At 35.6% G+C, this 23788-nt stretch overlaps 1 protein-coding gene across 3 annotated transcripts in view; it reads left to right on the top strand.

Moving 5' to 3' along the window:
- The window catches only part of CDH18 (cadherin 18), a 160001-nt gene that overhangs the window by 112403 nt on the left and 23810 nt on the right, over positions 1–23788 (top strand). For all 3 annotated transcript variants that reach the window (XM_041411709.1, XM_041411708.1, XM_041411710.1), the window contains 2 exons: positions 1434–1687; positions 15734–15870. In XM_041411709.1, the coding sequence (XP_041267643.1) occupies positions 1434–1687; positions 15734–15870 (391 nt within the window). The remainder of the gene's footprint in view (positions 1–1433; positions 1688–15733; positions 15871–23788) is intronic.

Below are 23788 nucleotides of genomic sequence, written 5' to 3'. Positions count from 1 at the left end.
TTTTTTTCAATAGAAAAGTCTTATTGTCTGATTAAAGAACTAAATAAAAGAGTTTGTGTTACTACAAAACTTTGTGTCATTCCTCATGCATTTTCTGAGAGAAATTAATCTCTGAGAATTAATTTCTGAGAGAAATTAACTATACAGGTTAATTCAGTCATTGTCAATATAAACTGAGTTTTCCAAAAAGACATCAAAAATAAAAGTTGCAGTCCTATTTTAAACCTGTTTATTCTTAGAATATGCATGCTGCAGAGAAATTAAAATCACTAGTCAATACTTAGCTGCTCATAACAAAAAAGAACCCATAAAGTAATGGGCATCTGAGTTAGAATTTAGCAAATGTATATTTCTTTATGAATTGACTTGAGTAGTACACTTACCTGTTTTTTCTTGTGTAGTAATAGATTTACCAGGCTATGGTAAATTTTCATGCCTTTAGAACTTCTTATTTTTACATTCAGGAAAGGTAAACAGATAATATGAGGGTCACAAAAGTTTTATACTGTTAGAGTTCAGAGAATGAAATAATTGTCCTTAAGTACACAAAGGAGAAATCAAACAAATGTATAAAGTGCATATAAATCTTGACCAATTTTTCTTATACACCATCAGTCAAATTTATTGTAGATTTCATCTGCAAAATGCACACTGACAGTGACAAGTCTTACATTGAGTTCCTCATATGTCTTCCCTAACATATTACTTTGTCACTCTTTGGGGTGACAGGAAATGCCATTTTAAACTTGGATGAAGAGTTGTTGTTAGATAGACTGTCATGTACACACAGAATGATACTGGTATCAGTGGAATTCTGCCATGCCACACTGGAAATAAAAATCCTGGTTCTAAAAAAATATTCCACTCATATGCAACATCTTTTAATGATATGACTATGTTTTAAAACTGTTGGAAATAGACAGACTACATCTGCTCTCTTACATTGAGTGTTTCCCTGTAAGAAGTTGCTTTTATTCAGCTGAGAATAAAAGAGATGCCCAAAAGAATTTTAATGTCACTGTCACTGTCTATGTCTTTTTTATTTAAGATGTGAAGCTATTTCAATTCAGGATACGTCAGTCTCTACCTTCTTCCGGATTTAGGATTTACTGATTAAAACCAAAAGATGACAAAATCCAGACACTACATTATAATGAAAGTAGAATCTGAGGCTCTTTCTAAATCCTGGGCTATTTCCAAAGCTAGTATCTTTTCCAGTATTCTGTTATAGAGAAAAATTGAAACCATCCTGCTACATTTATATCCTTCTACATACAAGGTATGACAGTGGCTGCCAGAATATCAGAGAATATCATTCCTTTCCAGTAACAGGAAGAAATGTTTAAGTTAAACAGAAAAGATTGTTGTTAAGTTGCTAGCAGGCTAAACTGGAGAACAGAATGTCTCTGAGATTTTTTTTTTTCTGCCAACAGCCACTCAACTACGAAAAAAAGAAATCATATACACTTAATATAGAAGGAGCAAACACTCACCTGGATTTTCGCTTTTCGCACTTGGGACCATTCAAAGACGTAACTATGCTGAAGGTCATCGTTGGCGATGTGGACGAACCCCCACTCTTCACTATGCCTTCCTATGTCATGGAAGTTTACGAAAACGCAAAGATTGGGACTCCTGTTGGCACAGTAACAGCACATGATCCTGATGCTGCAAACAGTTTAGTGAGGTATAGTAATCCAAATTATAGAGATTCATTATTCAATCATGACATTGAATTTCACAAGCTTAATTGTTAATGAGATCTGGAATGTATGAAGGCTGTTTATTTTAGTGCATAAAGGGGAACATAGGTCGGAACAGTGTCATGATCAGTCTGTATAGATTAAATTTAGTAACATAAACTTCAGCCTTTATTTGGTTTGCACTATAATTCCCATCCTTGGTCTGAACAAAGGCCTGATTTTCCAGTGGTGTCCACTGTAAATCTGTTAAACATCATAGCACTGTTTTCCTCCTGTCTGTCAAAACTGTGCTGGCCATCTGCACACTTGCTGCGCTGTAGCTGTCCCAGGTGCTTGTGCAAGACAGCAACAGGTTTAGATACATCTATCTTTTAGAGAAAAGCAGGATCATTTTTACAAAACTTTGGTTAAGGATGAGCCCAGTATTTTGTAACATGCTTCAGCTTCTGTAGAGCATCAAAAAAATCAAATATGTGCAATAATGAATTTTGTGGAACAATATATGAACTGTATGTTTCAAAGGTAGCAGTAGATCTAAACATTTTCCAAAAAAATATCCACAAAATAATTTTTGATGCTTTTCCTTTCCATGACATAATGATATAACCTTTGTAGAAATAATTTTATTATATCTTTGGAAAGCAGTTTTTCTTCAGCTAGTTAGGAATATTTAGTCTCCTGACTGAGTTGAAATCTGCTGTGTATGTGTAATAGTTTTAGTAAGATGAAACAATCTTTTCAGAAGAATGAAGACATCAGTTTTTTATGGTTCTTTCATGATAATAGTCTAAGATTCAAAATATTTTGTGTCAGAGAATCAATATATGCAATTTCTTAGTGGCAAGTTATTGCCTTTGAAAAATTTCCACTATGGTATTTGTGCCTAAATTGTAGCATACATAATATACTTTTGCTAAAAATAGCTGCCAAATTTCTGTAGCTCTAATACTATGATTCTGAAGCTATTAACACAGTCATACCAATTACTGTCGTGGAAATTTGTAGTAGGAAGGGCAAGTGCATATTTGACTAGCTGGTCCATAATTCAACTGCCTGTTGCCCATAACAGCTTTGTCTAGAAAGAGATAAATCTGGTAAAAGGGAAGCAGCAGCAGTTTGTACAAAACCTCGAAGGCCAGAAGTAGATTTTCTGGGTGAAACAGGCAATACAGGCAATAATCTGAACATAGAGGGATCAGAAGGAAAAATATTTTCAAATATTGAGCTTTTCGTATTTTTTTTTTCCTCCAAACTTGAATTTGTAACCAGTGATTGAGGACAGAACATTAAGTATCCATATTATTCACATAATTGAGGGAAAAAATTGTTTTTACTTTTGTCTATAATGTTTTTCCCTCAATTGAGATGTATTTTTGAGTTGCGACAGAACATTAAGTATCCATATTATTCACATAATTGAGGGAAAAAAATTGTTTTTACTTTTGTTTATAACGTTTTTCCCTCAATTGAGATATATTTTTGAGTTGTTCCTTCCATATCCCTATGTCTCAATGGAGAAAAATATATGGTGCTAACATGACATACCAAACCATGAAGATCTGAAGGGAGCTAGTTCTCACTCAGTTACATGTTAGTGGGGTTTGGCAAGTGCAGTGGCACCTCAGATATTCTATATTGTGACCAGGTTCACCCTCTAGCCAGGCTATGTCCGTCTTGGTGGAACTGACAGTGAATGTCATTCGTGAGAACATGGGTTTTTTATGAAGGTGCTGATTGTCTGGGGTCTGAACTAACATCTTACTTTGTGGGACTCTAAACAGACACCAGACTGGGTTGTTGTGCCCTCAAGTTTTCCTTGAGCTTCCTGCTGCGGGAACAGAAATGCTGGTCTGAGAATGGACAGCTCCAATCCCCCCTCCCTTACCCCAACTTCACACAGAAACACTGATGTTGTACAGAAGGGCTTTGTATTGTTTCAAGATCTGGCTCAGCTCGGGAAACTATGGGTTGGGAGAGGTGTGACCTGAGAAGTGGGACAGGCTGCATGGGCTGAGCTGCTGCTCCACTTGGAGGCAGGGTCCTTCCCCGTGCTCCACTCAAGAGCAACAAGCAAAGGAGCCACTCAGAGGGGACTGTATTCCACAGAAGTGTTCATGCGGTGCACTTACGGCCTTTTGTGTCACAGGAAATGTCTCCACTGTTTGTCTGAAACCCTGGTGAGTCTGAAAGACTGTCAGAAGTAACAAGGTCATGTCTCTTCTTTGTTTCCCCACAATTCCTAGCTAATTGAAAATTAAAATAGTGATTACAAAAATGGAATTAGGAAGATTCAGTGTAATTTTTGTAGAAAGCAGAGACCACAATCTCCAGGAAAGATAGGTACAAATAGGACTTGACCTGGTAATCTCTGTGTAACAGGGGAGTAAGAGAACAGCGCTTCTTATCCAAATGGCTCAGATACATCTCCAAATACTGTGAGGCTACAGGGCAATATACAGAGCAGCAATTTGCTTATCAGTCTTTCCTAATCCACTTGTGCATCTTTTCCACTTTATGAGGACACTCACTGCCATGTATGAGATTGATGAAGCATTTAGGCACATAGTTGAAACCATATCACTTTGCTATTCAGCTGCTAGAGGTACAGTGCTGTGATTTGTTCACTGCCCAATTAAGTAACAGTTTACTTTGATAGCAGGAACAATTCCTGTATACAGAATAATGGTTGGAAATGTAGTTAAGGTAATTAACAATGCTGAAATATTTTAAAGTTATTTGAACTGAAGACAAAAATAAATAGCAGCATCTACTGCTATCAGTAAGAGGGAGACAAAGTGGGTTTTGTCCTTATTTCCTCATTGCAATTTCATCTTGTTCCTGAGCTGAGCAGTCTTCAGAAGGCACTGACTTTTTGCCAGTGCTTGTAATACTGTTTTAGTCCTTAAACCTCAGCAGAACAACCTCTGTAATAGCAAATGTAGGTAATAGTAATGGGGTCTTTTCATTCAGTACATATCTGATTGGCAATTTGGACTGTTCTAAAGGATTTCTCTTTTCAAGTTGATTGATTTTTTTTTTTCTTTAATAAGATAAAAATGCATTATGAGGGAAGTTTTTTAAAATGCTTTGTTTTAGAATAAGATTATTATTCTACTGAAATATGAAAAGAAAGATAGAACAGAAAACCTAAATAAATATATTAAACCTTTATCATGTATTAATTTTAAATATATAGGGGTTTTGAGTAGTTGTAATATCACTTAAAAATTTACAAAAAAATTGTTTTCTAAATCAACAGAAAACATCTTTATTTGTCATTATTCACAGGTATTACTACCCTGTTGGGACATTTATGAGAAACTAATCCCCTTTCATTGCTTTGTGTCAAGTATTCTGCCTTCATACTCATATCTTTTGTTGCTTGAAAAGGTCAGCATTAAGTCATGTCTTATAATAATATCTGATGTGCAAGTGGATCTTGAAAAGTATCTTCCCACACAATACAGAAGAAAGCATGACTATCAAATGCTCTAATTACAATTTTTTTCTTAGTCCCTTATTCATTTTAAATCTCTGTATATCTACTTAGAAATTATCTTTTTTTTCTTTCTGAACTCATACACAGAAGACCTGCATGGAGCTTAGGGGTGTAAACAGCTTTTAAGTGGCAAGGCACCCGGCTGTTAGTGCTGCCCCAGGGCAGGGCAGAGCCTCTCAAAACCCTGACATCCTCCTGTAGGTGGTGATCCTTGGGTGGTGAGTCCACCCAGGCACAGCTCATGCTCCACATGATCCTTGGAGCTTTCCAACTGCCTCTGGTCTGTTGCCAGTGAAATGTTTTTTGGGAACATAGAGCTGCAGCTGTTCCCCTAGCCATCTTCAAGGCAGTGATTCAGAAAAGAGCTAAGATGTAGTTTTAAAACTGCAACACTTTCTGCAGCTCTGATGTAATAGTAGTTCCATGACATAGACAAGTTCCCCCAGAATAACTTCCTGGATGGATAATGTACTGTGAAGAACTGAAAGCCTTTGCTTTTAACCTTATACACTTAAGAGTAGTGTTTGAGAAATAAGACATCCTGTTATAGAAATACAGTAACATCAGATCACTCCTTTGAGTGCTACTTTTTCATGCAGTGATAAAGGAGGTAAATCACTGTTTTGAGCATCAATGATAGGACCTCTGCCACATCCAGTAAACTTTTTTATGCCCACCTATTATGTTTAACTTAGGTTGTTTACATTTATGGGAAGAATTTTTCTTTTCCTGGTATCTAACAGACAACTTCTGGTGAATGGTATACAGGTCATGATCAGGACTCTGCCTGTGACAGTAGTGTCAAACAATAAGAAAGATAAATATCTTCCTTTTTCAGAAGGTCTACAATTGCTTGGATAAAAACAACTTTGTATTTTTTTTTTGGTCCCTGGAATATTGATTTGTTATATTAATATTTTGGAATTCGAGTAAATTTTCTGTTGGACCCTAATCAAGCTGTAATATGTCTTGCTATAATGTATTTTATTCACAAAGACTGATCAGCTATAGGAAACAGAAGTCTGAAAAAAAAAAACTGTTGCTTTAGTTTTGGTTTAGGTTTTTTTTTTTAAGTTTTGAGCTAAAAATTAATTTTAATTTTTAATTTTTTTTTCTCTTCTAAAAGTTGACTTTTAATTTTGTACTAAGTTGGTGAAGAATAAGAGTACAATCTCAGCCATGATCCTCCTTCCTACTTTTCTAACGGCCTTATGTTTTTGCCTTAAAATGGATGATATATCATAATGGTTGTGATTGGTGAAGAATAAGAGTACAATCTCAGCCATGATCCTCCTTCCTACTTCTAACGGCCTTATGTTTATGCCTTAAAATGGATGATTTATCATAATGGTTATGGTACATGTATATATTAATGAGTACAAAAACTTGCTTTCCAACACCACACCTGGTATGTAGAGGCTCTAATAAATTCATAGTTCCCTTGTCTTACTTTGATTTAAATTGACAAATTTCTTTTTCCTTCTTTCAGAAAGAATACTAAAACATTACTGAATTACAGGTGCATATGATTATAACAATTAATGTGGTGTAGGAATTTTTGTCTTCTATTCCTATATTAGGTGAAGAAACTTATTTTAACTTTTGTTGCATTGATTGTAAAAGATAGTCATCTTTTAGATTAATCTGAAGGTGAATACTTTTTGTCATCAGCCTCTAGAAAATAATCTTAATTTTCAGTAAACACTACTTTAAGAGGCATGCTTATACAGAGATGAAAGAACATAACCCATAAGTTTTATGCTTTCCTATTATTATTTCTTAAAGTATAAAGACAAAGTATTGGGGAAAAAATCAGGTTTTAGACTCCTTTTCTAATGCAAAGTTTAAATTTGCTAGAGGTAGAATAAAACCTCATTCTGTGATTCAAATTGAAGGGAGGTGCAAGACAACTGCATGAAAGGATCAAAGGGATGGGCTGAAAATTTTTAAGGTTCCCCCCTGCCCCCCACATCCCCCATTCTATGAGATCAATTCAGTTTTTATGCTCTCAGTAGAGAGAAGGGATAAGGCTGTTCCCCTTCTGGAAAATACAGAAGTCCCTTCTCCTAGTTATTTTCATTTGCTTTACTTGCTCTTTGAATGTCATATAAGAGGAATAAAATCAGTTTGTTTCCTCCTGTCCTGTGCACAGCCAGCATGGCTTCCCTGAGGACAAGTCCTGCTTGACCAGTCTAGTGGCCTTGATGGGGTGACTGCATCAGTGGACAAGGGAAGGGTTACAGATGTCATTTATCTGGACTTCTGTAAAGCCTTTTATACAGTCCCCCACAACATAATTTTCTCTAAACTGGGAAGAGATGGATGGGATGAGTGGACTGTTAGACTCTTTGGGGTGACATAATTGCAGCTTCCTAGTGCCTGAAGGGAGCCTACATGAAAGATGGTGACAGGACAAGAGGAAATGGCTTCAGACTGAAAGAGCTTAGATAATAGAAAAAATTCTCCACTGTGAGGGTGGTAAGACAATGTAAAAGGTTGCCCAGAGAAGATGTGGGTGCCACATACCTGGAAATGTATAAGGCCTTGTTGAATGGGGCTCTGAGCAATCTGGTCTAGGGGAAGGTCTCACTGCCCATGTCAGAGAGGTAGGAAGTAGATGATATCCAAGGTCCGTCCCTTCCAACCCAGACTGTGATTGAATGAGTCTATGACTCTTGGCTGTACTTAGGGCAGCTTGCTGAGATCAGTGCCATCATGTAGAATGATCATCCCTCCTTCATATGCCTGTGGGAGAACATGTGAGATTTTCCAGAATTTGTCCTGCCAGGCCTGCGTTGGTGAAGACAACAGCAGAAATCTGCCCTCCTCAAAGGAGACTTCAAAGCATAACACCATGATAATCCTCCAGTATTCTCTCTAAAACTGTCAGTAAACTGACACAGAAGAAGAACACCCTATTTTGAATGGCTGGAGAGTGATGGGAATTTTTAGTCCATTTCTTCACTAATTCTCCATCTGACTTCACAGCAAAAAAAAAAAATTAAAACCTTTCTTTACAGTGTTGAGGTGAGAGATCTGTTCCTGTTTTTTTTTTTTTCCCTGAGGCCTCAAATTAGTTTTGATTCTTGTCAAATTATTTGTCCTAGGTCTCCTAGTAACAAATATGTCCATGTCCTTGAGCAGGAACTAGTAAGATATTCTGACAGCTCTTCTGACTAAGAAGAATCTAGCTCAGGATAGTGGTCAGAGTCCCACATCAACCAGAACCACCTCCATCCCTCCCTGAGAGCTGAGAGAGAAAATGTCGATGGATCAACTTTTTGACCATGAAAGACTGATTTTTCATGCCAGAACATCATCTTTATGTTTCTATAATTTTTACTGACTTCAGAATGTCTTAAGCATTAGGAGTCTTTTACGGTTTTACAGTCAGCCTTCATATCTGAACATCTCTAGAGTGTAGTTGTTTGATAGGGTCATGCAACTCCAATAAACAGGCATAAATCTATCAACCTTGGATTTATTTGGTTTAGTATATAATATGTAGTGGGAAAAAAAAAAGATAGCATAGAAAGTGGAATACTATTTATTAGCTGGTAGGTAGAAAAGTAGGTGTAGCTGTAGAGAAGTAGCTGCAGCTAGCTTGTGGGGGAAAATAAAAGTGTTTCTCATGTAACACTGGCTGCACCTTATTTCTTATCAGCATCTGAACTTTAATCCTTTTGAATAACAAGCATCTTGGATATAATAAGATATAGCTCTGCCATTAACACATCCACCTGAAATACTTTTGGACAGTCATAATCCTCTGAAGAAATTCATAAAGTCATGAAAAGAAGACAAACCTTTATCTTGCTTTAAATTCTGAATTATGCCTTGAAGGGTGTAGTCTGTTCTTAGCCTACACTGATTGGTAGAATTAGCTGGAAAAATGATCACTGGTTAACACATGCAGACAGAAACTGCCAGCTAGAAATTATGAGTGTCTAGAAAGAACTAGACATTTATTTCCTTCAAATGAACAGTGTTCCAAATTTCCTGTGTTCAAGGAAATTGAACTCCCATCTGTGCTAGAGGATGGGAATAAAAACTGGATCAGGAAGCTGACTTCTGCATAAAATTCAAACCACCAGTGGCTGCCTCTCAGGGACTTTCATGGGAGACAGTGGTCCACTGCTGTGAATTCCCCTGTGTCCCCTGGGATCCTACAACTCACATCTCTAGGACTAGGACATGGAACACTGCCTCTCTGGCTGAGCTGAGATTTCAGCATGAGAAGTGAGCCAGGAGTCCTGTATGGAAACAGGAAGGTACTGCTGATCAGCTGGTGGATGTCAGCTGGCAGCCAGCACCAGAGAGAACTCAGTGGGATCAGCATATTGAATCAGCTGCCTTTAAGTGCTGTGAGAGGAACAGTATCTTTCTCAAAGTTATGCTATGTCTGTTTGAAAAGAAAGCAAAGGAACAGAGTAAAGTAAACAGAGGGAATACCTTCTCCAAGCTATCTTCAAATGTATTCAATTTTCACACCTGGAAAGCACAGTTGAAGGCTGTAGTTCTCAGTAGCAGTCTTCTGCCAAGGAACTCTGGAACACCGAATGTCTCCTTAATGTACCAGACATGCTGCAGGGAGAAAACTGGTTACCTGCTGATTGGCATGACTTCTGATTCATACTTCGCAATTGCTTTTCGCTCCTGGCTGAATTTGTTTGAACTATGGGGAAATAATTTGGCCTTGGAATGGAGGTACTGTAGTGCAAGACAGTCATGGCAACAGAATGTCTCCCCACCACCTCATTTGGCTTCAAGGCTTTGTTGCTGGTTCCCAGCTCATGAGTGCTGCTGTCAGGAGACAGAGAGAAGATAAAAGGCACACACTCAAGTTATGTCCCAGCATGGGCCATTTCTTGTTGTTCTCCAGCTGGTCAAACACAGTGAGTGTCAGATAGTTGGTTCTCTCAGTCTTTGTCATGTATACCTCTTTTTCTCACTCTATGCAGTTGCTTACTCTTCCTTTTCCAAGATATTTTATAAAATGAAATAAAAATGTATGTACTTTATCTCTTTCTGATAAAGTTTCTTGCTTAAATCGTTAACTGAACAGGTTTCCTTACAATGGCATTTGACTTTTAACTGATAAGTCTTTAAATATACAATTGGTTGGATAGGGTTCTGTTCCATTCCCATGGACTTCTTTTTAGTAATTCTTTGTAAGTAGCTTCACTTGTTATTTCAGAACTTTAAATATACAATTGGTTGGATAGGGTTCTGTTCCATTCCCATGGACTTTTTTTTAGTAATTCTTTAATAACAAGCTTCACTTGTTATTTCAGAACCGGCTATTTGCTTATATCTCGAAAGTCCAAGGAAGTATTGTGATCTTTGACTTCACATCTGGCTGAAATTTGTCTTTGGAAGTTTATTATCAATATGAGATTTGCAACCAGGGTAGAAATAGGTAACAGAGTTCATTTTTTGCAGTTGATGAATAGGATAATAAATGCAAAATAACATAATGAAAATATAAGTTAAAGATTTAATTTAAAAAAGAAAGAAACAACTTAAAATCTCAAAGCTATTTTAACAGTTCAAAGTCAAGGTTCATCCTTAGAACACAGTAACTAGAGAGGGCCATGCCAGAACAGCAACAGCATATGCCAGTCGTCTATCCAGTGACAGACTGGTGTTAATACTAAGACAATAATTTAGGTAGAGAGATTCTGAAAATGCTTATGCCTTTTAGCTTCAGAAGCCCTCCTAAGAGGTTTGGAGTTCATTAATATTTCTAAACTACTTTAGAATCCTTGAAATTCTTATTATTAGAAGTCTGACAGGTTGAATACTGAAAACAGATTTGAATGTTCCATAGTGACCATCTGCGGAAGGGTCATCATTCATATATGTTTTTCTTTATTTCCTAATTGATGCAAATGCTTTTAGTTTTCAGCAAAAATGGGAGAATATCTGTCATTACTGACTCACTGCTTCACTATATAGCAGGAAGTGAGGAATGAAGCCAGAAGAGCCAGTGGCTTGCTTTGGTCAGAAAGATATGGATGAAGCTGAGAATGTACTTCCGCTCACTGAGATTACCTAATAAAAATGTGGCACTTACTGCATTTCCCAGTGTTAGCAGGATTCAGTTTTGGTATTTAATTTCCTTCAGATAGTGTGACTATTAAGTTTTCTATACTCGTGATTCTTTTTAATGAAGTTTCTTTCAGATTGGTTTCTGTTGCTGGTTTGCATGTAAACAGTTTTTGGAGAACTGTTTATCTAGGCATGTCTTGTTTTTAAGTCTCTTTATTAACATGTGCAATGCAGCTCTGATTTGCAGATTTAATGTGCCATGGTTATAAGCATGCTAAGTCATGTGGCATTTTCATAGTAAATGTCTATAAATAAATTTCTCAAATGGATATTTTAAATTAATTTTTAAATTAATGCATTCTAAGTGAGCAGAAACCATCAACTGATTTAAGGTGAAAAATCTCTTTTGAAATCACTCTTTGAAATTCAAAACTTGCATTATATATTTTTGTGGTCTAGAAAAAGCATCGAAAAGCAGATCAGTAGATGTGGAGAGAAACGTAAGAGCAGAGGAAATGACAATGTCTGTTTCCCCTATAATCCAGATGAAAGTAATTTTTTTAATCAGATGAATTAAATTCAGAAGCCAAAGTAAAGCATCCTTGGCTCAAGAATATGCTCTATTTATGGATATATCTGTTCTCTATTCTCAACATGTAGATAAATATGTGACTAGTATTGATAAAGGTTTAAATTGTTCAGTGCTTTGTAAAAACATTGAAACTCATTCTCAATGTCCTCTTACATGACAAAAATGAGTTGCTCTACCAAGAGAGTTCTTGTACGAAATATTTTTAAAGCAGTTGGGAGCAGAACTAGCATTCCTGTGTTTTCTACTGTGTGGGAATATCTTCTGTAACTTGTTTTACTGACACATTCATGAAAATTGGGGAACAGAAGTGCAAATGGCTACTTTAGATGTGATGCACAAAACAGTTTTAAGGAAGAATCTGGAGTAATGGAGGAGAACTGAATATTTTAATCATGGGAAAACCTAAGAAAGTACCACCCCCTTATTAACTAATGAAGTGTCAATCTGTGAATATTCCAAACTCTATGCAAAAGTTAGCATGTGAAAAGGAAGTTCTGCTGTGGATAAATTAGAAAAAAAAAGTCGTTGTTCTACCATAATTCAAAGTAGAAGTGTTAGTACAATGAGTTACCACAGGATTATTCTTTTTCCATTAATGACACAGAAAATACAACTGAAGTTATTAATCCAATCCTGAATTCTTTAACTGAGATTTGAGTTTCTGTGGAACACACTTAAGTAACTGATTTAGAAAAAGACATTAATATTAAAAAAGAAAAAAGACCATCTTTTACAATATGTTTATGAAAATGAATTGTTAGATGATCACAATTCATCAAAAAATCAAAGATTTTTTCTATACAAGCTTCATTTTGGGACAAATATTTTCCTTTTTTTTCTGTACTTTGCTCAGAGGAAGAGGTAACGTTTTATTATAAGTCATATACGCACAACAGCAGCTGGGAATTCATATTGCTTTAAGTTTTTTTCTCATTGAAGCCCAATATGAAATTCTGTCTATTTTTAAGCTACTGCCTACAAATAATACATAGCCTTATTTTTATGGCTCTGTGGTCAGCAAGCACAATAATGACTAACAGAATAGTCACTGTGCCTGATGTTGATAATAAGCAAATAGTGTCGAGACTAATTAATGTTTGCAGGGATGAGACTATTGTATTATAAACTGATTTGGATTTGCAGTACATATTTCATAAGAACAGGTCAGGAAAGAATATTTGATTTTTTGTTTCAGCAAATAATCCTTGTTATTATCGGGAGACTCCTAGAGTCAAGAAAAACAAAGCTATACTAGGAGAGAAATAATTAAATTTTATCATTGCATAACTGATTGTAAGCTCTACCAGTAAAAGGTCTCCTAGAAAACTGCAAGACTATTATGCTTCCCATACTTTTTCTCTTAACCTTCTAGTTTATCATGTAAGAGATGTTTGTGTATTTGTGTATATATCTTGCCCAACACAATCAAACATTCATTATTTCTGTGTTAATAGTAGCATGATCAAAACATTCCAGCTATTTTTCCTAGTTCAGTTTTCCTATGCTGCCAAGCATAAAGTGTAATGCAGGGGGGCATTTCTCCACCTGAAGCGTGTATGTTCTGGACAAAGTTCAGATGTCAACATGACTCTGTGGCCAACACACCAGCTTTATGGATTTTTAGAGGTTGATACCACTCTCTCTCCAAGTTTTTATGAATAGTTAAAGGCAATGCTATCTGTGGACATGAGAGATACAACTTCTCCACTGAGACTGGCACACTCTTAAAGAGGTGCTTATAGCGTGGACACATAATGCCACATAAAATAATGCCAAAAGGATAATTGTGTGGTCCATTTTAGTTCTTTTTTGTGATGTGTCCTCAGAGGATTCCAGTATTCCTCAAAGCAAAATAAATTTCTTTGGATGTCTGCACCATCCAGCATTTCATGATCAGTGACTAATGAGTGTTCATCAGGAGTTTTCTTTTAATTCCTCTCCTGAGTTTACCAAGCATGAAGAGACACACCAACTTTCAGAAATGTGTCTGCAATGACTGCTGTTTATAAATTCACTAGCTTTTTTTGTTTTTTTCTGTCAACATCATTGTTTTGGTTTTTCTTTTTTTTTTTATTTTTTTTTTCATTCAGTTAGTGATACGCTGAATAATGCCCTCTGAAAAAAAATTTTCCTGACTTAAATTCTTAAAAATTGTCTCATTACCTATGTAATCAAGATCTTATTAGTCCACTTGTTTGAAGAAACTTGAGCTGCCATCTTGCACATCCAAAGTGTCATTATAGGGTACTTCTGGTGTATTTTGAAATGAGATATTCTCAAATGTTGATAATAATGAACTGCACAATAGTTTCTGAATTAACTTGTGAGAAACAGCAAGGGCTATCCTTGCTTCAGAAAACATAAAATGAGTAGGAACTGAGGTCTGCTACCCCTCCAACAACTCCAACAGTCATTCAGCAGGGCTTTCACTCTTCATGATATTGAAAGGAAAGACAGAGAACATGCTAAAAGAAAGATATTCTATCCTAGGTTTGGATGTTTTGATTTCCAGTGACTGAACTACGGTTCTTTAGCTGCTGGAAATACTTGAGTCATGGTAAGAAAATCTGGAGTTTCAAGAGGAAAGTTACCATACTGTAAGGCAGATGTAAATACTTCTTGCAGATGAAAGAGGTAGGTTCAGGTTCACACCAGTAAGGAAGATTTACCCCAAGTCACCAAATCCCATCTGGCTTTTCCAGTGAGCCTCCAATCCTTTGACCAGTTAAAGTGACTCACTCAGATTTCTGCTTTCTCTTCTAAGCGTTTTCCTTCTTTTACTTTTTCACATTATCTCTGCCTTTAATATATCATTCAATTAGATATTTGTTTGTTTGATTTCTTTTTGTTTACACAACTGGATTAATAAGTACATTGTGAGTGAAATAAAGCTTTTTTTTGTTATTTTGTGCTTGGCAACTTTTATGTGTGCCACTCTTTTTATTAGCTAGGAATTACATTCTGGTGATGTAAAAATAAGAGCAATTGGATGGGACAAATAAATCATTTTGACCTTTATAGGCCTTACATATATTAAATATGTATGGAATTTCACAAAATGAAAGCAGGGATGAAAAATTATCAGGAAAAGTAGTTATGGTATATAAAATAATTTTTTTTCCTTTTTTATTATTTTTTTCTGGAGTTAGTCAAGAAGGCTTGGGAGGGTTCTGTAATTGCTTCATTTGTTAAAAGCCATTGTAAGTAATTCCAACTTTGAGAAAAGTCTTGTCAATCTCTACTTTTGTGCTCATTCCCTCTGCTTCCATTACCCACTTCAAGGCTTTTACTTTACCTGCTAGGCAAAGTGCCCAGAAGCCAAGGGAGTAAAGCAGGGAAGTTTAGTTTTGCTTCTAGGGTAGTGTCAATGGCTGCTCTGGGAATCAAATGTTTCTGATGCTCTGAATGTGTAATGGTGATGTTCCAAAAGGCTTATGTGTCACCTTGACATCAAGTTAATGTCAGAGAGGCATGCTTTGAAACAAGGCTGATCACACTGGTTTGCAGTGACAGGAAAATAAGCTGAATAATATCTTTGTTTCTGCTTTCTTTTCTGCTTTTCCATTCCATGATTTTTAGTCAAAATACATGAGTATCTTGCCTTTGACAAGGTTGTATACTGCTGTGCAAAATACCACCTGTTAGCAATTTGTATCTTTGTGACTCATGGTGGAAATATTGTTTTGTATCAAGAGAAATAAAACATTGTGGAAGAAATTAAATGTGGTGTTCCTTTGGGTTTCTCCAAATTATATATATTTTTTTCCACGTTGTTTTTTAAAATGTCTGTGATTTTAAAAGTTTGAAAGTAATATTCTTATATAGTTTTCTGTTACTTTGGATTATATATTACAACAAATATATATTTATTGTTATATTTCTTCATAGATATTTCATTGATCATAACACAGAAGAAGATAGGTATTTCACAATTGATGCTAGTACTGGAACCATTAAGACTGCCAAGATCTTTGACAGAGAGGAGACACCTTGGTACAACATCACAGTGGCTGCTTCTGAGATAGGTAAATAATTTATTTGGCATGTAGTATGAAAAATAAAAATTAGAAAGGAAGCAATCACTCTCAGATTTTGAGAAAGACTACCTTAATATGCTATGTTCTTTTAAATACCAGTGGGTTTTTAGTTAGTGCAGATAAAGGAGAGTTTTCTGTGTGTTTGTGAATACTCTAACTCCAGAGAACAATTAAACAAAATCACATGCCTATGTGAGTCCACCTGTGTAAATTTGCCAGATTTCTCTGCGTGGGACAGAAGGCTGCCAACTTATCCAGCAACATTTCTGAGCATTCAATCTCCTAAAATCAACAACTTGTACCATTTGTGTTTCACAATTCATATGTTTTAGAAGTTTGCACTCTTTAGTACTGTCTGAAAAATTAATCTTTCCTTCTTGTATCTACTATCAGCTGTTTTAGCAAATTGCATGCTAATTGTGTGCCCATATTAATTTATATTTCACAGATGCCTAGCAGGTTCTGGTGATGTTTCTGGCCTTTTAATAGGCAAATTGCCAAGATATAATAAATACTTACCTGTGCATTTGAAAGTCCTCTAACTTTGATGAATCTCCATTGCCTCAGATAAGCCCTGCAATGATCAAAAGCCATCTGATTGAGGAGTTTAAGACAAATATTTCTACTTGGAGCAAGGACAGTTTAAAGAACATTTCAGTTAAGCTTTTTTATTGCAGGGTCTTTACTTTTCCACAGTCAAAGTTTTAAATAAAAAAAAAAAAAAAATCCTCAATAAGGCAAATGAAGAAAGAAAAAGTCCCATTCTGGATTGATAGATTCAATCCTCTCAAGCACTGTTCATAAAATCATCTTTCAGTGGTAATGATTTTGATCAAAACTGTAAAATGCTTTTATTTGTATTAATTTTCTTTCTTTTTTTTTCTTTTAATTTTTTTTAATGATAAACCACAGGTTTTACCTCTAACAGGTTCCACTGACATAATTGAGTCTGGTCTGCTTTCATCTGTTTAATCTCTTAGTTAAAATTTAGTACACTAGTACATGTTAGAAAATAAACAGCATGAATGTATTTCATAAAGACAACAAATTGATTCCTATTATTTTACCTACATTCACAACTAAATTGATATTTTGAGCTAAATACTTTCCTAGAGTTAATAATAGGATCTAGAATTTTATTATTAGCTCCTTGAAAAAGTAAACACTAACACTCCTGTGTGCTTGACAGTGTTGACATATATAGAATGTCATTTCAGTTCAGCATAAGACTGAATTCAGCAAAATAAAATATAATTAAATTAAATATAATTAAGTCCTAATCATAAGCAGGTGCATACTGTTAATTAAAAAAAAAAAAAATTAAAAGCTACACTGGGACACTGAAAAAAACAGTCCTTTTTTGGAAACCATTGAAATGTAATTATTTTCCAGAAAGAAATCTCAAGAGCATAAAAATTAAACATAGCTTTCTCCACATTATTTGTTTCACATAATCAAAAGAGTGCTGGTATGTGTATCATGCTGAGAATAGTATGAAGAAGGAGGATTACGTTTGTATCTAAAACAGAATGAAATAAATTGTAAGAATTATACCACTTTTTTCTTCTTTTATTTTTTTTTTAATTTTTAGGTGCTCTGCTTAGAAATTTCTGTTTCAGGTGCAATTTGTTACAGGAAAACATGAATCTGATTTTTTTTGTCCCTTGCAATGCCTTTGTTACTGCTAAAGCTGGGGTTGGAAAAATAAGTAAATCTAAAGGGTCAGTTGAAAAAACAATTCATTTATGAAAAAAGGAAGAGATAGTAGTGAAGAAGAGATGGATGACAGACAGACTGACAGGCAGCCTAAATGACAGACAACCTTTCCTTGTGTCTACTTCCTCAACCATTTTGTTGTGTACAGTAATTTGAAAATTAAAACACTGTTCTCTTCCAAATCTATTGTGAACTTAATAACTGAATTTATTGTGGAGCAAGGAGCATATGTTGTGTATGGCCAAAGCTCTTCCTTTAAGTGCTATCAGACCCATATCTAGTCTTATGGCTTTTGCTTTCAAGTTCACGCACAAAGTATTGCAGAACTAAGAGTAAAGCAGAACTACCAGTCAAAGGCTATGACAAAAGTGTTATTTAGCTGTGGGGGTGGTATTCCTCAAATTTATCTGACATAGTAGAAGGCATTTGCAGTTTCTGACACTGTTTACTTGGCCTAGAACATGGCAGAACCTGCAAAACCCATAAAGATTGTATTCCTTCAATAGCAAGAGGTGCTCTGTGGGTATAAAGTGTTGATCGTAGTTAGTTTCTTGGAGTGTTTTCCTCTTTTTGTGCTACATTTCACTGACAGAATTCAGTTTCTACCTGTCATCCTTTTGGCCACTATTTGTAACCAGGCTTATTTTACATAAGTGAAATTTAAAATTAACATTATATTTATACCCCAAATTGTGTGATATCTTCGTGCTTCAACCTTATTCTTTCTCAAACTTTCATAAGATATTTACTTTCACTTTTCATCTCTGTATGTGATATATACTGTCTGCATTGGTCAAATATCCTCTCTGAAATCTGAAGAAGTCCTACCTCTTTGCTCTGTGGAAATAATGCTGATGTAATAATCCACAGGTTTTTTCTGTTTGTGCTCTTACTTCTTAAAGCACACCATTACTACTAAAATTAATGGGCAATCCTTTTCTTTCTTTAACGTACATTGTTCTTAAACAGCAGCATTTTCATGTCCAGAAGCATTTACCTTGATTGTTTCAGTACTGGCGCTTCCTGAAATCTCTTTGTAGTATTAGGAAATGAGATGCTCAAGTTGTACTATGGTTTATGTTGAAGGATCTAGAGACTAAATCTGGGGCAGGGGGAAGGAGCAGTCATACTAACAGTAGTACTAATACTTTAAAATACAGATTCACATAGAATTATTACCATTTAATTGACTTTGTAGAATTCTTTGAAAAAAAATTTAAAAAGTCTTTTGAAAGACGGAGAAGATATAATTTATTTGATTCTAGTAAAGGTTTTAAAGAAGTCTTTGACAAGAGTAATGAGAATAGAAAAGCACAGAACAAATGCACAATATTTTATAACACATGATTTAGAGAAAAGAAATACAGTCATAGTATAGTAATACTAAGAATACAGTCTGTCCCTCTGGAAGTGGAAAAACTTAAGGCTGAGCTATTTTAAGGACTTGCAGAGAATCTGTCAATTAGAATTCATTATAATGATAGCACTCAATGATAGGAAGTGATTCAAATTCCAAAATTACCTCCCTAGCTAGTAAGAATTAAGGATGATTGAGAGAGATTCATGTGAGAACAAGACACATAGAAGAATGGGCTAGATAACTGAAGGGTGAAGTGGATGGAAAACTGTCTGGAATGGCAGATTCAAAGGGCTGTAACCAGCAGTCCAGATAGCAGCTGTAGTTCAATCACTAGGAAGTACTCCTGGTGGCTTATGCAGGACACAATACTCTCTTCATTAATGATTTGGTATGTGGAACAGAGTGCTTTCTCAACCATCTCACTCTCTTTGGCAAATGACACGAGACTAGAATAATGACTGATACATTAGACTGTCATGTTGACAACCAGAAAGATCTCAATAGGCTAGAGAAATGGGGGAAAAAGAAATGAAGAGAGATTTAATAACAGGAAAATTAAATAATGAAGAGACATTTAATAACAGGAAATTCAAAGTTGAGCACTTGGAGAGGAATAATTCTATGCACCAATTCACATGGAGGGCCAACTGGCAGGTGGGCAGCTTTTGAAAGAGGGATATGGTGGAGATCCTGGTGGATGAAAGCTGGGTGTGAGCCAGTGATGCACTCTTGTGGCAAAAGAGGCCAATGCCATTCTGCACTGGGTGAGGAAAACTGCAATCAGCAGGCTGAGAGAGGTGATCCTTCCCCTCTATACAGCCCTGGTGAGGCCACATGAGGAATGCTCCCGCATTTAGGCTCCTCAGTACAGAAGAGATGTGGACATACTGGACTAAGCCCAGTGCAGGGTCATGAAAGCATGAAGACTGGAGTATCTCTCATATAAGGAGAGGCTGAAAAAGCTCGGATTGTTCAGCATGGAGGTGTGATGGCTCAGAAGGAGCTTATCAGTCTGTTTAGATAACTGTTAGGGGAAGTCTAAGAGGTGACTGAAGATGATCAACATCAGGAAAGACTCATCTGAGTAGTACCCAGTAAAATGACAGGAGGTCATTTTCTGTGCTTCAAATTGAAGCACAGAAAATTCTATTTAAACCAAATAATAAAAATGGTTTTACTGTGAGGATGATCAAAAATTGGAACAGGTCACATTGAGAGGTTGTGAATTCTCTGTCTTGGAGACATTCAGAACCCAACTGGACCTGGTTCAGAGCAATGTACGCTGTAGATCCAGCTTTGAGCAAAGGAGTTGGACTTGCAAATCTATGGAGGCACCTTCAAAATCGATTATTCTGTGATTTTTTGATACTGGGAACTGTGCTTCTAACATGGAGAAGAAAATAAAAGAAGAAAGCAGAGCAAACCAGCTTCTTGATATGTTTTTCAGGTGATGTTAACATCAAAAGTTTATTGGAGTTAATAAAATACTGACATTTAGATGGATAATAACTGTGCATCTAATTTGAAATGTGATTTTTTTTTTTAATGCAAGATAAGTGCTTATATTTTAAAGATTTTAAAAGTGCCTTTTAACTGCGAAGTTGTCACTTATTTCTCTCATGCAGCTGGTTATCATATAAGTGTGTAGAATGGATTTCTGGGTTTATTAGATCATCAGGAGTTTTGGGATCAGGTTGTGGTGCTCCTGATTGTCTCCAAAATGCTCTGCAGTAGCTGAAAATGAAAAATCAGACCATTTTCCACTATTTGCTTAAAGGACCAACTTGAATTCAATGGGTACAAAAACTTGTGATTGAAGGGACAATAAGGAGTTCCTAATTTGTAAAGCTGTGGAGAGGCTGCATAGAACAAGAGAACTGAAATAATGGTGTCTCATGCCAGGTTCTGTCAGATACCCCAGACTTAATGAAATCCTATCAAGAGACTGTAAAAAATGACCACATTAAAGGAACCTGTATATAGAGCTTTGACACCGTAGTGGATTAGAACTCAAAATAATGAAGAGACATCATTATGTAGTTGATTTTACAGAAAAAAGCCCACAAATCTCCAAGGTGTTAAAAAAAATCAGATGTTGGGAAAAAACCCCAACCAACCAAACATGTTTGTCTTTGTTTATATGTCTTCTGTATTTACTTTGTCATGCATATTTCTTATGAACTTCAGGGGAAAAAATGCCAACGTGTTTAGTTAGTGCAGTACTTCATTGACAAAGTATGCAATGCCCTATGTACTATGGAAAGGATACCAGGAAATAGTTATTGCAAAAAACTACTCAAAGAAATAACTTTTAGACACATTTAAATAGAGTGCCATCAAACTCTGCTCAGACTATAACTATGTGAAAATTTGGGGTAACTCACCAGAATAAAAGCTTGGAACAGTCATTTTACAAGACTTAGAGTAAAAAATATTGAGAGTAGAGTAAAAGTGTCTTTTCTAATTATAACATAAGTAGCTTTTAATAAGTCTTGGGAAAAGCAATAGTAGAAACATACAGTTACATAATTCAGAGAAAAACAGGATCCACAGAGACAACTAATAATATGCAGCAGTGAAGTATAAAACCCCTTGAGTTGCTGAATAATGAAAGTCCTATAATTACAACAAATAAACAGATAAAGTGTAGTGTTATAGTGAGGTGTGGTTATATCTGTTCTTTAGAATCACAGGGATATTGCTACCAATATTACCATCACTAAACAGCAAGGTTATGAGAAGAATTTGACAATCCTTTTTCATATTTTATATTTGCAGAAAAGAAATTACTAATATTTTGGTAAGGTATTAAAATATATTACTCTTACTAGCACTACATGACATTGTCGTATGGAGAAGGATAACTGAAGCTAGAGGGGAAATATAAAGTATAAATAGTGTTTCTGTTAATACTATTAAGAGGCAAGCTGATTTATTTTACAAAAAGTGAAATCAAAGACAAAAATACACAATTATTTTTTCTTTATTTTGAAACACATGAAAGAAACATATGCATTGCCTGAAGGAAATAAGTCTTTGGAAAAATACCTTCCTGGCATACAAAACTAATAAAAAAGAACAAGAATTTATGTCAATATGTTTTCTCATTTTAAATTTTTCCACATGACCAAGAATGACTCTAATAGCTTGTGTCAAATAATCAGTTTTTAGAAAATGTTTCCTTTACAATATCTTTATGAAAATAATCTAAATCAGAACAAAACGCTGTTGCAGTGTTATAAATTTGTAACCATTTGTATCTGGTGGACAGCAGGATGATTGTTTAATACCAGTGAGTTTGTTGCTAGATTCCTGCTTCAGTTTTTCTTTGACATGAATTTTTTCTTACAATAAATATAAAATGTCCTCATAGTGATTTTCGGTCTCAGGTTTTTTTTCAAAACTAGTAATTTTTTCGTTGCAATACAGAAATGCAGAATAGACTTAAAGAATGAAATTCACTATGGTTTTTTTTTTTGTTTTTTTTTTTTTTTGAAAGTATAATTTGAGGGAAATACCATGTTTTGTATTGTTTTAAATATATATGATTATCTCTATAGGTACGTTGCAAAAACAAAATAAAATTGCTACCATAAACCCTGACTTCACCAGGGAAAAAAAATCACATTCATTCTTCATCTTTGACCTCACTTGCATTCTGCCTTCTAGTTTAGTTTCAGAAAGAGTTTTGGTATTGCTAGCACCTATTTTTTTTTTTTTTATCCAGAAAATAGAATCTGCCACAAAAGTATTTCCCTAAATCTGAAATAGATTAAAGTAGATTTTAAAAACAAAACTACAGAGTTTTCAGACTGTATTGGTCATGGTGTAGTGCCAATGACCTCAATATCTGCTATTTTTTTACTGGTGAGAGCTGGACAAAGTACTGGTACCCAGTCCAAACTTACCAATGATGATACCAAACTCACCATTTTTCTAGCTTGTTGAGATCTTGAATAAACTTACCAATTTACTTTCAGGTTTGGCAAGCTGCCTGCTAATGCATCACAGCAATATGAGCTTATAGAATCATAAAATCATTAAGGGTGGAAAAGATTCCAGGATCATTGGACCCAACCATTTAGCCAGGAGAAAAGGAGGCTTAGGGAAAATGCTATTGCTCTCTACCACTGCCTGAGAGGAGGTTCCAGCAAGGTGGGTGTTTGCCTCCTCTACCAAGTAACGAGTGAGAGGACAAGAGGAAACAGTTTAAAGTTGTGCCAGGGAAGATTCCATCTTGATATTAGGAAAAATTTCTTCATTGGCAGAGTGGCCAGGCACTGGAAGGAGCTTCCCAGAGAAGAGGTGGAATAACAATTTCTGGAAGTTTTCAAAAATCATGTGGATGTAGCTGTATCTGCTGGGGTTTTTTTTGAAATGTGCTTACCAATGCAATACAGAAAGCCTACAAAAAAAGCAGCTTTAAAAAATCTAACAGTTGTTGGAAGGCAGTTAGTTCTCCAGCCTGCTCAAGGAATTATGCTTCTAATTCCAATTTCAATGCTTATTCCCTGTTTATATTGGCTTAGTCATTGGCTTCTAGGCATGCTGTATTTTCTTCTCCTGTTTCTTTGGGAAAAGCAATGATGAAGATATTCCTACATTATCATCAGAAAATGGGGTAGGGTATGGCTCTTCTTACCTACCAAGATGGGGCCCTAGAGAAGGGTTAGAATTTTGAATCATATGGCATTTGCTTCCCCTTTGAAGCTTTGTGACAGAAATCTCAAAATGTAAATTTCTGGCCACAGACCCAGTATGTTTTGTGGTGTCCTGTTCTAATCAGGCAACACCAACACCATCTGTGAGAATTTTGCTTGCATTAAGGCA

The sequence above is a fragment of the Onychostruthus taczanowskii genome, unplaced genomic scaffold (assembly GCF_017590055.1).
Source record: "Onychostruthus taczanowskii isolate IOZ18803 unplaced genomic scaffold, ASM1759005v1 scaffold37, whole genome shotgun sequence".
NCBI lineage: Eukaryota > Metazoa > Chordata > Aves > Passeriformes > Passeridae > Onychostruthus > Onychostruthus taczanowskii.
The sequence above is the reverse complement of the archived record's forward strand: the minus strand, read 5'-3'. Positions and strand labels throughout refer to the sequence as shown.